We start from the raw sequence: 15,466 nt of genomic DNA, 5'->3' as shown, positions 1-15,466 counted from the left end.
AAAACCAAACACTTCTAATGCGGCATTAAGCCCTCTAGGTATTAGCATATCGAATAAAAAAAATTCTAAGCTTCGGGCCTTGACATTCGTGAAATGTAGTTTCCTCCTCTCCAGCACCTCTTGACACTCTGGATGGCTACAAAGCAAAGGTCAGATGGGTTTTGTTTATGATGCTCTGTAAAGTGGAGGGATAAAGGATGTGTTTTAATTCCTTTTCCAATATTGTATATATGTTCTGATATACGTATTTTTAGTTGCCTCTTGGTGCGGCCTATATACGGTTTTTAACGCATTAACACTGAATCAAGTAGATTACTCCTTTGTTGTGACAGGTAAGACATTCAGATATTTAATGTATATAATTGTTTGTCATAGATGAAATTTCGGTTATTTTTCTAGGGAAGTCTGTAACTTTGCAGCCGGAACAAGAGCCGCATCTGTGGAATCCTTTTGTCTGTATTGAAGATGAGTGGGAGGAGAATGGATTTTTTATTGTGGGAGTGAATATAATTCCCAGATTTGGTGGGTTGATGGGAATATCCTGTCCAATCAATTTATAATTCTTTAAAAAGTGCCAGTGCTTTTTTTATGATGGTTTCTATTTGTTTATAATTTTTGTTAAAAGGTAAAAAAAATTTTGGTCCTTGCTCTGTGTTGCTGGCTCTTCAGAGTCAGGGACAAAAAAAGGATGATCTGTCTAATTTACATACTTTATCAATTGATTGGGCTAGGACATTCTGAGGATAATCCTTCTCCAGGAACTTTTCTGTAAGTGCATGTGCTTCTTCTTCAAATTGTGAATGTACAGTGCAGTTTCTTTGAGCCTGCGATATTGTCCCATAGGAACATTTAAAATCCATCTCGGTAGGTGGCAGCTGTTAAAACGGATAAAACTATTTTTTGAGACTGATTTGTAGTATGTACTACAGATAAGTCTTGGAGGTTTTGCAGTAATTAAAAGGTCTAAAAACTCTATAGCATTCATGCTAATGTGTGGTTTAAAAAATGAAATTTTGTTAATTATTGTTAAATTCCTGGATAAAAATTTCCATTTGTTCTCTGGACCCTCACCAAATTAAAATGATATCATCAATATACCAATGCCAGAGCACGATATCCGTGCCAATTCTGGGAGTAATGATGGGAGTCCTCCCAGACTGCCATAAATAAATTTGCGTAACTTGGCACGAATCTTTGCCCATGGCAGTACTGGTTAACTGTATATAAAAAAAATTTCATAGTATAAATAGTTGTGTGCTAGAATAAAATTTATAGACTCGGTCTGCTCTGGTAAAATGTTGCCTTTTGTTAAAAAATATCTAACTATTTAGACCTGCTTTATGTTGGCTAATGGTGTACAGGGAACTGACATCTAGAGTTGCTAATATATAGTTGGATTCCCATTTTGTGTTTTCCAAGATTTGAATAACTTGTGTGGTATCTTTCAGATAGCTTGACGTTTTTTTATTTTACTTCTATCATCATTAACATTACTTCTATTTATTTATTTTCATCATTATTATCTTAATTTTTATAATTTTTATTTTCATTCATCATCATTATTACTTTCATTTCAAGGGCCCTGCACTAGACTTCAGTTATTCTATGGAATACATTGCATTTTATTTAATAAATACTCATATTTCTTTGTACTGGATCTAGCTATCTTCTTATGTTGTATACCTTTGAGGACTGGTCACATATAATTTGTATATTTTTTATATATATCATATTTTTGTTCAAATTATCACTCTTGTAGCAGCTTGATTTCTGTGCCACTGCAAAACTCTGTAAGGATGTTTAGTAAGATCCTTGCAGAATTAACTGCCAACCACCCAGATATCTATAGTCATCAGATTGCCCACAAGAGGTTAAAAAAAACAGTGCAATAACATGTAGCCAAAAAATGTAGTGAATATAAACTTAATTGTTATTTTATTAATTAATATGATGCGATCAAAATTTCCAAAAAATCAACTGTTAAAAAAAAAAAGTATTGGTTATGATTGATTTAACATATTCTTTCTCTCCTATCTTCTTTATGTTAAGACCCACAGTAGTGGTGCTGTTACCCAACTTGCTAGATATTTAAACAAATTTATATTCATAAAATTAATGCTCAGCTTTCTGTATATCTTCAGCGGCTTCTGCTTTAAGTTCTTGATTGTACCTGTAAAGAAAATAAAAAAGGAAATAATAACATTAAATAGGGTTACTAGGAAAAGAAAAACAGAGCTAGTTTCTTCCAAGAAGAGCATTACGTCTTTCCTCAGATTGTGTGTGGTATCATAACTTGGCTCCAATTACTTCAGTGAAACTAAGATGCAAAAACCACACCAAAACTAAACTGAGGACAGGTGAGGTGCAGTTGAAGAAATCTGCTTTGTTTTTCTAATCCTGGCTAGTTTCTAATAAAATGGGCACTGTCAGATACAAAAACTTTTTATATGTTGTACATCTTGTCAAAACATTAACATTTCTAATATACTTCATAAGAAAATTGTATTCCCTTTTTATAGAAAGCATGGCTCATAAAGTCATGTCTTTGTCCAAGCTGAAACACAGGCATGGGCAAAGACCAGTAAGTGAGGATGGGCTAGCACTGTCTGATAGGACAGGAGAGAGAACAGATGAGTACTATCAGACAGGAGAGAGCACAGAGGAGTGCTAGCCCACCTTCACTGTTTTTATAAGCCATGATTTCTATAAAAAGGAAATAAAATTTTCCAATGACGTATATTAGAAAGGTTATTATTTTGCCAAAATGTAAAACATATAAAACGTCTTTGTATCTGACAGTGCCCATTTAAGGCTAGTTTCACAAACATATTACCACTCTGTGCGGGAATGGTATATTCGCCACTAGGAGAGTTACCATGTTACCAGCTGGAATGATTATTAGATATGGGTAGATAGATGTAGATGGAAGGGACGGTGCACAGAACTACCACAGGCTTTTAGAGGTTAAGAAAAACCAAAGAAAAAGCTGATTATGCCACATATCCCATGTTAATCTTGCTGAAACATTTTATGATGGAGTTCTAAATAAACATGCATTTTTAAAGGCTGATGAAGACAGAATTCATCTTTTGAAACACATTGGCCCTCATTTACTATTGCAAACCCGACATGTTTTGTTGGGTTGTGCACTAGATTCTGTTGCATTGTGCCAGAAATTCTGTCTGTGCCAGATTTTGCGCCAGAATTGAAAAAACCCTGACTAACTCTCCATTTTGCGAAGAAAACCCAAAAAAGGGGCATGGATGCCGGAAAAAGGGGCGTGTTCCCGACATTTTCACAAAAAAACTACATACCGTATTTATCGGGGTATACCACGCACCGGCCTATAACACGCACCCTCATTTTACCAAGGATATTTGGGTAAAAAAAGTTTTTTACCCAAATATCCGTGGTAAAATGAGGGTGCGTGTGTGCGCGTGTATACCCCGATACATCTCCAGGAAAGGCAGGGGGAGATAGGCCGTCGCTGTCCGCTTCTCTCCCCCTGCCTTTCCTGGGGTCTAGAGCCCTGCTGCCGGCCCTTCTCTCCCCCTGGCTATCGGCGCCACTGCCCGTTCTGTCCCCCTGACTATCGGTGCCGGCGCCCCACTGCCGGCGCCGATAGCCAGGGGGAGAGAAGCGGCGCCGACAGCCAGGGGGAGAGAAGGGGCAGCGGCATCCATTGCCGGCGCCGCTGTCCCGTTGCCTCCCCCCATCCCCGGTGGCATAATTACCTGAGTCGGGTCCGTGCTGCTGCAGGCCTCCGGCGTGCGTCCCCTGCGTCGTTGCTATGCACGGCGCGGCGCACTGACGTCATGCGCCGCGCCGTGCAGCGCATAGCAACGACGAAGGGGACGCACGTCGGAGGCCTGCAGTAATTATGCCACCGGGGATGGGGGGAGGCAACGAGGCAGCGGCGCCGGCAATGGGTGCCGCTGCCCCTTCTCTCCCCCTGGCTATCGGCGCTGGTACCGATAGTCAGGGGGACAGAACGGGCATCGGCGCCGATAGCCAGGGGGTGAGAAGGGCCGGCAGCAGGGCTCTAGACCCCAGGGAAGGCAGGGGGAGAGAAGCGGGCAGCGACGGCCTCTCTCCCCCTGCCTTTCCTGGGGCGGTATCGGCGTATAACACGCACATAGACTTTAGGCTAAAGATTTTAGCCTAAAAAGTGCGTGTTATACGCCGATAAATACGGTATTTACTAAGATTTCCACATAAAATGTGGTGGATTTGAGCTGAAGAAAACCAGACAGATCAAAGCATGTGTAAAAAAAAGCAAAGTGTAGGGAAAGTGGGAAATGTAGGGAAACCTTAGTAAATACCGTGGAAAATTAATTGTGGGGAATTAAAACCCAAAAAGAAACCTACACTCCACTCTTCGTAAATTAGGGCCATTGTCCGAAAATAAAAGTATTTCTTTATTATTTAACCAGTGTCAGTGGTCAATTTGCGGCGTCAAGATGGGGTGCGGCTCATTAAGACCATTTTTCCTTGAGTGAACCCATATTGAATGATATTTCTTGTGACAACAACCTCTACTTGTGATTAGACTGGGGTGAAGACAGACGCTGCACAGCACTACAAATATTCTATGCGTTATTAGGTGTTGAGCCTTTAGCACCAACACCATAAAGTTAGTACTATTTTTACCAGTGGTAACTGCACCAGGTAGTGCCTTTGTCTTGTTCCTTTTTCCCCTAATATTTAGCATTTAAAGAGTTCCTGTCATTTAGAACAATTTTTTAAAATGTTGCTCATGCATGTCAAAAGTAGAGATCATACCGGGTTTCACTCCTAAAGACTGCTGCAATTGCGAGTGACAGTCAGGTGGAGTGCACAGCAGAGCGTGTGCCTCACTCCCAAGCGGTCACTCAGACTTGATCTTTTTTCACTGTATAAGTCTATTTAGTGAAGAGTTTGGGTTTGCTACCGCACATTTCACCAACTTCCAGCTCATGATCAACTGAACAATATATCATACATTGTTCTAAGTGAAAGTCTGTGGCTGCTGGAGGTGGATGGAAAATCCGGAAGCAGCCAAAGCGGGGAAGTTAGACAATTTGAGTTAACTTCCATTGAATTTAAACAACAACCTAAAAAAGTCCTATAAACTGTGGTCTAAATAAAATTGGGGAAAACCCAAAACAACCACTAAATAACCTATAAATACGCCACTACAGCGTATAGGGTAAACCCACCAAAAGTAAAAGATGTATATAATACAATAAATAGAAAATATATTAGTCTGATAAATCAATAACCATAAAATTTAATAAATATGATTTTATTTTACAAAAAATACATATATCATACACAAGCAAGAAAAGTTGGTAATAATATATAGCTATATAACATACATAAAAATAGTAATCATTAGCGCAATTTGATAATGTGTATAATTATTTTAAAAATATATATTTTTTAAATAATTATACACATTATCAAATTGCGCTAATGATTACTATTTTTATGTATGTTATATAGCTATATATTATTACCAACTTTTCTTGCTTGTGTATGATATATGTATTTTTTGTAAAATAAAATCATATTTATTAAATTTTATGGTTATTGATTTATCAGACTAATATATTTTCTATTTATTGTATTATATACATCTTTTACTTTTGGTGGGTTTACCCTATACGCTGTAGTGGCGTATTTATAGGTTATTTTCCATTGAATTTAATTAGAGGTGCCTAAATGACATAGTCCCATAAGCTACGCTGTTTACGAAACTCTGAAATTAGAAAGCGGGGATATTCCGTTTAAAGGGGTTAACCAGGAATAGAAAAACAGAGCTAATTTCTTTCAAAAGCCACTCCCTGTCTGTGTCCAGGTTGGGTGTGGTTCTGCAGCTTAAAGCCAGGTTGTAATAAAACACACAATCTGGGGACAGGTGTGGAGCTGTTTTTGAAAGATATTAGCTACATTTTTTCTATTCCTGGAAAACCCCTTTAATCAAATCCCACTGGGGAGTCTCCTAGTTGCCTTAATAAATCTTACAATCCATAGGTTATCAGCTAGTCTTTGATTAAACAGTGCACCAAAGTCTTCCTCCCTTATATCCGCTGCCATTTCTGTGACAATCTTGGTGAAAACTCTGGGAGCTACTGCTATCCCTTAGGCTAAGTTTCTACTTGTTTTTTTTTCCCTGAAAAAACGCAAGAAAAAACGCCAGTGCAATTTCCTGCGTCTGGCATTTTTTCATTTGTGTGGAAATTGCACCTTGGCAGTTTTTTTTGTATCCAAAATTTTTTGGGTACCAAAAAAAAAAGGATGCAGTAGTGATGGAAAAAAATTAATTTAGCGAAATGTATCTATTTTATAACACATTTTAATTAATTGTTAATAAAGTGTGTATGTTTCACTTTTTTTCTCTATTTTTTACATTCTTTAGGTAGTACTACTCCTCCCAGCATGGAACAGACTGTTTCATGATGGGAGTAGTAGTACCTGTACTGATAGACATATCGCCCCGGGTGTCAGACATGACCCCCCCTGCGATCGTCCATAATATAGCAGAGATGTGGAGCGGCTCTATACAGCGCTCACATCTCTGCTCTGTACTCCTTCCAGGGATGTGAATAAAACATCGCTCATTCATATTTTCCACCCAGAGTGGGGATTGGCCGTATGGTTGCAGCCAATCACAGCTCTCAGAGGGAAATATGAATGTGTAAGTGGCCTGCCGGAGTATAGTGCAGAGATGCGAGTGCAGGAGAAAGCCGCTCTGCATCTCTGCTATAGACAGGACGATCACAGCTTAAGTCAGTAATGATACCCGCTGTGATCTTTTCTTACCTGCAGGTACTACTACTACCAACATGGAGCACATTCTGCTCCATGCTGGGAGCTGTAGTACCTGCAATAATAGACAGATCACAGCGAGTGTAACTTCTGACACCTGTTGCGATCTGTCTATTAATGCAGGTACTACAGCTCCTAGCATGATATCCGCTGTGATCCCCCTGTATAATGTATAGATGCGGCCGGCTGCACTTCTATGGTCCCCTGCACTGATGTATATATACACATATTCCTATTTCCCTCTGCGGGAAATATGAATAGGTGTATATATACGTCAGTGCAGAAGACCAAAGAAGAGCGGCTGGCCGCATCAATACATTACACAGGAGGATCGCACGGGTGATCTGTCAGTTAGTACAGGTACTACTACTCCCATCATGGAACAGTGTGTTTCATGCTGGGAGTAGTAGTACTACCTATAAAAAAAAAAATTAAAATAATGAAAAAAAGTGAAAAACACACACAAACTCAAAATTTTTATTATTATCGGCTACATTTTTAGGTCTCCGCCCGCCCACATAAATTGATCCCGGTTTTAAAATTTAATACAAATTTTGTTATAAAAAAGATACATTTCGTTAGATACAATTTTTTCCTTTACTACTGTATCTTTTTTATTTATTTATTTTTTAATGGTACCCTACCAAATTTTATTAAAAAAAGGTATCTCCGTCACTTTTTTTGGATCACTAAATTCCAAAAAAGAATAAAAACTGTCTGCAAAAATGCCAAAGATAAAACCCACTTCTATGGGAGAAAAATGTCATGATTTTGAACAAAAAAATCGCCAGTGGCTCAACATGCTGTGATTTAGGAAAACTGCCAAAAAAAACGGCAAAGTGAAAAACGCCAAGTGGAATAAGAATTTTGCGATTTTTCATTGATTTACAGCTAACATATGGCCGCAAACATTTACAGCTAACATTTGGCCGAAAAAACGCCATACGGAAGAAGCAGAAACTTAGCCTAAAGGGAGTGCACAAAACTGAAGATGTTTGCTGGGTGGGGCTGGAGAGCAGTCATGGAGTCTCCTAAAAAATGATTTCAGGTACTTAGGCCGCAAGCTTAAGGCAAGGACCTCCAAGGTAAATATTTTCTGAAATATTACCTGTACTACGAGCCACACCAAAGAGGCAGCGGGAGATCAGGGAGGTTAACAAGTGGCTCAGAAGCTGGTGTAGGAAAGAGGGGTTTGGGTTCATGGAGAACTGGGCGACTTCGCTGTCGGTTATCGGCTCTACCGTAGGGACGGGCTGCACCTCAATGGGGAGGGTGCAGCTGTGCTCGGGGAGAAGATGGCTAGAAGGGTGGAGGAGTGTTTAAACTAGGGACTGGGGGGGGAGGGAACCTATAACATAGAGGGGAAGACAGTGCAGATAGAGAGGGGGGACTTATTAATGTACCTGGGGGTGGAGCGGAGGGGGGGTTAGAATAGTTAATAGGGATAGGCTTCATAGGAAGAAAAAACATACACCATTGAATTGCATGATGACTAATGCCAGAAGTCTGACCAATAAAACTGATGAACTGGAGTGGTTGATGTCTGAGGAAAATTATGACATAGTGGGTACAACAGAGACTTGGTTGGATGATAGCTGTGACTGGGCGGTCAACATACAGGGTTATAGTCTATTCAGGAAGGATAGGACAAAACGGAAAGAGGGAGGAGTTTAACTGTATGTGAAATCAAGTCTGAAGGCCGCACTGCGGGAGGATATGTGGGAGGGAGACGATAATGTGAAGGCATTATGGGTAGAAATATATGGAGATAAAAATAAAAAAAAGTTTGTTATAAGCCACCAAACATAATGGAGGCAGAAGATAAATTCCTGAGGCAAATAAACAAGGCAGCAAATCAAAATGATGTGATAATAATGAGGGACTTTAACTATCCTGATATAAAATGGTAGACAGAGATCTGTGAATCTCATAAAGGAAACAGGTTTCTGACTATAGCTAAAGACAATTATCTGTCCCAAATGGTGCAGAGCCCAACCAGAGGGGGCGCCCTACTAGACTTAATATTAACCAACGTACCTGACAGAGTAACTAATGTGCAGGTAAAAGGACACCTGGGAAATAGTGATCATAATATCATACATTATAACTTATTCTTCAATAAGGGAATCTCTCAAGGGGCCACAAAAACAATGAACTTTAGGAAGGCAAAGTTTGATCAGCTCAGAGAAGCCATTAACAATATAAAATGGGATATTGTCCTCAAAAACAAGAATACTGACACTAAAGGGGAGACTTTTAAAGATATCTTAAATTATCACTGTAATAAATATATACCTTATGGGAATAAAAGGGTCAGAGATAAAAGAAAACCAATATGGATGAATAAAAACATTAAAAGGGGCAATAAAGGACAACATTAAAGAATTTAAAATACTAAAACAGGACAGCAGTGAAGAAGCATTAAAAAGCTATAGAGAAAAATGTAAAATATGTAAAAAAAAAATAAAAAACAGATAAAAGCCTCAAAAATAGAGACCGAAAGACTCATTGCCAAAGAGAGCAAAACTAACCCCAAAATGTTCTTTAACTATATAAATAGCAAAAAGGTTAACAATGAAAGTGTGGGCCCCTTAAAAAATGATGAGGAAAAAATTATAAACGGGGATCAGGAAAAAACAAATATATTAAACAAATTCTTCTCCACTGTGTTCACCGAGGAAAATGAAATGCCAGGTGAAATACAGCGAGATTAAATAAACTCCCCAGTACAGGTCACCTGTCTAACCCAGGAAGAAGTACAGTGCCGCCTACAAAAAAGTCTAAACAGACAAATCGCCAGGTCCAGATGGCATTCACCCCCGTGTTAGACAGGAATTAAGTAATATTATAGACAGACCCCTATTTTTTATTCTGGGACTATATAGCAACAGGGACTGTTCCCCAGGATTGGCGCAAAGCAAATGTGGTACCAATATTTAAAAAGGGAACAAAAGGTGACCCAGGGAATTTTAGGTCTATTAGTTTAGCCTCCGTTGTATGTAAATTGTTTGAGAGTTTTCTAAGAGATGCTATTTTGGAGTATCTTAATAAAAATAAATGTATGACCCCATATCAGCATGGCTTTATGAGGGATCGGTCCTGTCAAATTAACCTGATCAGCTTCTATGAGGAGGTGAGCTCCAGACTGGACCAGGGGCAATCGCTGGATGTCGTATATCTGGATTTTTCCAGAGCATTTGATACGGTGCCTCATAAAAGGTTGGTGCATAAAATGAGAAGGATTGGTCTGGGGGAGAATGTAAGTGGGTAAGTAACTGGCTCAGTGATAGGAAACAGAGGGTGGTTATTAATGGTACTTATTCTGATTGGGTGACTGTTACTAGTTGTTTGTTACCTGTTGTTTAATATATTAATGACCTTGTAGAGGGGTTGAATAGTAAAGTAGCAATCTTTGCAGATGATACTAAACTCTGTAAAGCTGTAAACACTATAGAGGACAGTGCACTGTTACAAATGGATCTGGATAGGTTGGAGGTTTGGGCTGGGAAGTGGCAAATGAGGTACAACACTGATTAATGTAAGGTAATGCATATGGGGGAGAAAAATCCGGGCTGGGATTATGTATTAAATGGGAGAACACTTGGGATGACTGATATGGAAAAGGACTTACAAGTCTTAGTTATTAGTAAATTTAGCTGTAGTGACCAGTGTCCGGCAGCTGCTGCCAAGGCTAATAAAATCATGGGGTGCATCAATAGGGGCATAGATGCCCACAAGGAAATAATTCTACCACTGTTCAAATCACTAGTCAGACCACACATGGAATACTGTGTACAGTACTGGGCACCAGTGTACAAGAAAGATATAGTGGAGCTGGAGAGGGTTCAAAGACGGGCAACCAGAGTAATACGGGGAATGGGAGGACTACAGTACACAGAAAGATTATCAGAATTAGGGTTATTTCGTTTAGAAAAAAGAAGGCTTGGGGAGACCTAATAACTATGTATAAATATATCAGGGGACAGTACAGAGATCTCTCCCATGATCTATTTATACCCAGGACTGTATCTATAACAAGGGGGCATCATCTATATTTAGAGGAAAGAAGATTTCTACACCAGTACAGACGGGGGTTCTTTACTGCAAGAGCAGGGAGACTGTGGAATTCTCTCCTGTAGGAGGTGGTCATGGGGAACTCTGTAAAAGGGTTCAAAACGGGTCTGGATCCATTCTTGGAGAGTAATAACATTGCTGGTTACGTATACTAGATTTATAGGGACAGAACGTTGATCCAGGGATTTATTCTGACTGCCATATTTGGACTCGGGTAGGAATTTTTACCTCTAGTATGAGTTTTTTTTTGGCTTCCTCTGGATCAACTCAGTAGGGATATAGGTTGAACTTTATGGACCCTGGTCTTTTTTCAACCTCATGAACTATGTTACTATGTTAGCTCCTCCCTTGATCCCCACCACTAGCCTGAGAGATCAATGGAAGTCTGGGTGAATTTTCAAATGCAAGTAGGCATTTTTGAGATTTTTGTTTCCTAACATAATTTGATCCAAGGCAGGCGGATAAGAAATAAAAAAGAATGTTATTCCAAAAAAAAAAAAAAAAAAAAAAAAAAAAAAAAACAACTGCTGCCACATATTTTTTCCCCCTAAGAGGCAGTAAAAAGGCACAATCTGCATCCCACTCATGTCAGACCATCATTGAGGTCCCTGCATCTTGCTGAATTGGATGACTGATTAAACAAAACCCCTAGATCTTTTGAGGAGTTTGCCTCTACTAGATTGCCCCTTCTGTTTACCACCTCTGGTTCTCCATTGGGGTACAGAAGGTAAAATTTAGCTTGGGGGATAGGATGCAGAAAATCCTTTTTCCTGTTACTTGCTAAGAGATCGCCTAATACTTTCCTAAAAAGGAAATCTCTCTCGTAGGGAATCCCACAGAGTTTATTTTTTTAGAACCTACATACCCCAACCAAATAGCTCTTCTGGCATAATAAGAGAGGGTAGCTAACCAAGGAAGAACTGAAAGTGCATCTGAAAGCTCTGCTAAAAAGGTTGTATCCTAGAGTGAAGCAAGGAAAGAAAACATTTCTTTCCTAGGAACCTTATTATGTATTTGAGCCTTCAGGTGGATTTTTTCAGGCTCCTGTACTAGTCCCCCAAGCCTTTTTTCAAATTTTTCTTTTTTGCACTTTTGTTTTTAACTCTCTTCTCCTTCTATTGCTTTCAATTTTCCACCTGCAGACCAATGAGGACTTTTTTTTTTGCGCTGCACTGCAACTATGGTGAAACAGAGAAACTATTAACTTTTGGGGGCTTCAGTTTCTACGCAGTGCACTTTTCGGTAAAAATTACAAAGTATCTTTATTCTGTAGATCCATAAGATTACTAAGATACCCAATTTGCCATATCACAGCACTGATCATTGTTATCAGCGTTCCTCTGCTACAGGCTTCTGAGGCAGACGTGGAGCACCAATCGGATGGGACGGAGGCAGATAGGGACCCTACGCCCGTTCTCTCGGGACCCAGCGGAATAGTTTTTTGGTATTTTAGACACCGTAATTAACTTTAATGCCGGACATCACCCTAATCAGGTGATAGCAGCTGGGACCATCCCTCTAGGATACAAGCTCAACTCCTGAGCACACTTTATAGACCGGGAACAAATGATAGGGGATAAGATGTCTGCTCGCGGGGGACCCGCCGCTGGGGACCTCCGCAATCTTGCATGCAGCACCCACCTGTGGGAGCTCCACGCAGCACTGCGGCCTCCAAGTCTGCCAGGTCACGACTACGGGGCCGAAGTATCGTGAAGCTCCCTCCCATAGATTTGCATTGTGGGGGCGGGGCGTGACGTCACAATACTCCAGCCCTGCAGTTGTGACCAGGCAGACTCCCATAGGTGGGTGCTGCATGCAAGATTGCGGGAGTCCCCAGCAGCGGGACCCCAACGATCAGACATCTTATCCCCTATCCTTTGTATAGAGGATAAGATGTCTTCGGGCCGGAGTACCCCTTTAACAAGAATAGCAAGTTTAGATTCGGTATGTTCTACTTTCATTTCCACCTCCGTGATAGCTGAATTGATGGGTTGCAGAGTATGCAGCAAGTTGTTGGTTATGGAGGTATTCAGTAGTAGTAGCATGCGCTTCAGCATAATTTCTGTTACAGGCACTTCAGAGGCAGGTACCAAGTTTAAGTCTACTCCCGCAATTTGAAAGGCTTCTATTAATGAGTTGGAATCATCCACTGGGGCCTCGCTGTCCAGGCGAGGTCTTTGTTTAAGAGGTCTATTAGAAGCCGAGGACGGGGGGATGGGAAGGAGCCAAGGCGCCATGATGGCTTAAGGACGCATACTGCGCAACCGACTGTCTCGTCGTGGGGTAGTTGCTCTATCTGAACGGCTGTCTGTCAGCGGTTCATTAACCAGAGGTAAGGAAGAGCTGCGTCTGCTATATTCAGGCATTGTATTAGTATCTGACCTGTGTGATGAGCTGCTTCCTGCGCGGCCATTAGATGAATATGCGGCAGCGCCATTTTTAGAGGCCCAAGATAGCGGCGGTGCATAGAAGTCCCTAAGTTACTTTTGGCACTCAAAATCGGTAAGGATATGACAGTATAGCTGGGTGATAGTTGCTGTGTATAGCTGCTGGCATCAGGAGCTCAGTTCAGGCTGCCATCTCGCTCAGCGGCCAAACCACGGCCCAGCAAACTAGTTTCTAGTCTTTTCCCCCAGAATCTGGCATCACATTATCTCTTGGTTTCCTATTTCTGAGAGTCCCTCTCCCCATGGTACTGAAGTTGTGAGGAGGAAATACACCATTTATTTATTTTTTGTGTGGAAAGAGTAGACTTTCATTTTACTTTTTTTGGACGTGATGGACAAAAACTTTAGGCCCTTGCTTCCATGGGCCACTGCTATTGACTGCAGCATTTGAGAGGTTAACGTAAAAATCAAGAGGCTGCCCTTACAGCAGATAACTAGATGTCAATTTTAGGTCTCTTCAGTGAGTGTCTGGGTACAGGAGATTGCAAATACAACATAATAGTACTCCCATTTCCCATTTGATTTGTCCTGTGGGATGAGAAAAGCACATCTCAAAAGTCTTTGGGAAAGGTTATCTTAAACTCACAGAAAAGGACTGGTCCTATCCTTGGTACCAAAGAAATAATTCCAGCACAGAGTTGTCATCAGCCCATGTGAAATTAGCCTACTTTATAACACCCAGCAAGTGTGTTTACAAATATATATCTTTTAGGACTTAACACATACCTCCATATTCTAAAAAGTTGTGACCCGCCTGCACATCCGACAAAAAAGTTGACAGCGAAGAGTGACCAGTTTTTAGGGATAATCACGAGGGAATAGCGTGACCATATAAGCCCTGGCAAAGTAAAAAACAAAATCAAATGTTACAGTAGAGTTAAAATAAACATGATTAATGCACACAGGATACAGGGGGGATTTAGCTTTCCTCTATACCTTTGCTTAGATGTAACAAAAGTCGACAATTTTTACGCAAGTCCTCAGTTTGCACAAACATCTGCGACTTTATGATAGTTAAAGCAAGCGGCACTAAAAAGGAGGCCTTAAAGGGGTTTTCCGCTGGAAACATCTTATCCCCTATCCAAAGGATAGGGGATGAGATGTTAGATTGTGGAAGTCCTGCCGTTGGGGACCCCCGTGATCTCCGGCCCTGCACCCCTGTTATTCAGTGCACAGAGGGAACTCCACTCCATGTCCGATGACTGCCGATGCGGGCCGCCATTCCCCCTCTATTCATGTCTATAAGAGGAGGTGTGACGACTATGTACCAGCCCTCACACCCTCTCCCTTAGACATAAATGAAGGGGGCGTGGTGTGACGCCGCCACCGCTGGCCCGGAGATCGAGAGGGTCCCCAGAAGCGGGACCTCCGCTATCTAACATCTTATCCCTTATCCTTGAGAGGCATGCTTCTTAATAAATCTAGCGAATTGAACATCAGAAAGATTTTACTAGATGACTGGTTTATGATATACTGGTCTTAGTACATTCCACCCACAGAATACACATCTAAATTCTTGTCAGCCTATCCTGCTTAACCCCTTGTGGATGCAAAGTTTAAAATTTTTGCTGTTAAATTACCCCCCCCCCTTCTCCCTTGCCTTTTAATTGCTAAAAGTCTTTCAATAGTCCACCTACAGAAAAATTGTTTGTGGGGCAAAAGAAAAAAAAAATGCTATGAAATACCCCAAAAGTTGCAAAATTGCATTTTTTTTATGCTGTGCACTTTATAATTTTGTGTAGGTTTTGTTTTCTATTATTACTTTGAAAAAATTTAATTTTTAAAAGAAATTTAGTATGCTTAAAATTGGTTGAAATGCCCCCTCCCATAGACTTGCATTGAGGAAGCGTGGCGTGACATCCACGCCTCTTCTTGACATCACACCACACCCAACTCAATGCAAGTTTAGGGGAGGTGGCGTGTTGACCCCTGCAGCCCGCACCCAGCGTTCAGAACAAAATGTTTTAAACACTGGGGCAGTGGACTACCCCTTTAAGTATGTAGCATAGTTTAAGCCACATTAGTTTGCAGGGATGTGGAAATTGTATAGCACGACGCCCGGGACATGCAGTTCCAGGCGCCGGGCAGGTGAATTCTTCAGGCATTTAGCCCTACTTCGGGCTAGCAGAGCTAAA

At 40.8% G+C, this 15,466-nt stretch overlaps 1 protein-coding gene across 1 annotated transcript in view; it reads right to left on the bottom strand.

Moving 5' to 3' along the window:
• Positions 1 to 1,912: 1,912 nt before the first annotated feature.
• Positions 1,913 to 15,466, bottom strand: part of MPC2 (mitochondrial pyruvate carrier 2) — a 137,558-nt gene continuing 124,004 nt past the window's right edge. The window contains exons 4-5 of the mRNA XM_056557708.1: positions 14,058 to 14,169; positions 1,913 to 2,170 (exon numbers count right to left, since the gene is read on the bottom strand). Of these exons, the coding sequence (XP_056413683.1) occupies positions 2,113 to 2,170; positions 14,058 to 14,169 (170 nt within the window). The 3' untranslated portion in view covers positions 1,913 to 2,112. The remainder of the gene's footprint in view (positions 2,171 to 14,057; positions 14,170 to 15,466) is intronic.

Source organism: Hyla sarda, chromosome 2 (assembly GCF_029499605.1).
Source record: "Hyla sarda isolate aHylSar1 chromosome 2, aHylSar1.hap1, whole genome shotgun sequence".
Lineage (NCBI taxonomy): Eukaryota > Metazoa > Chordata > Amphibia > Anura > Hylidae > Hyla > Hyla sarda.
This window is presented reverse-complemented; position numbering and strand designations above follow the sequence as displayed.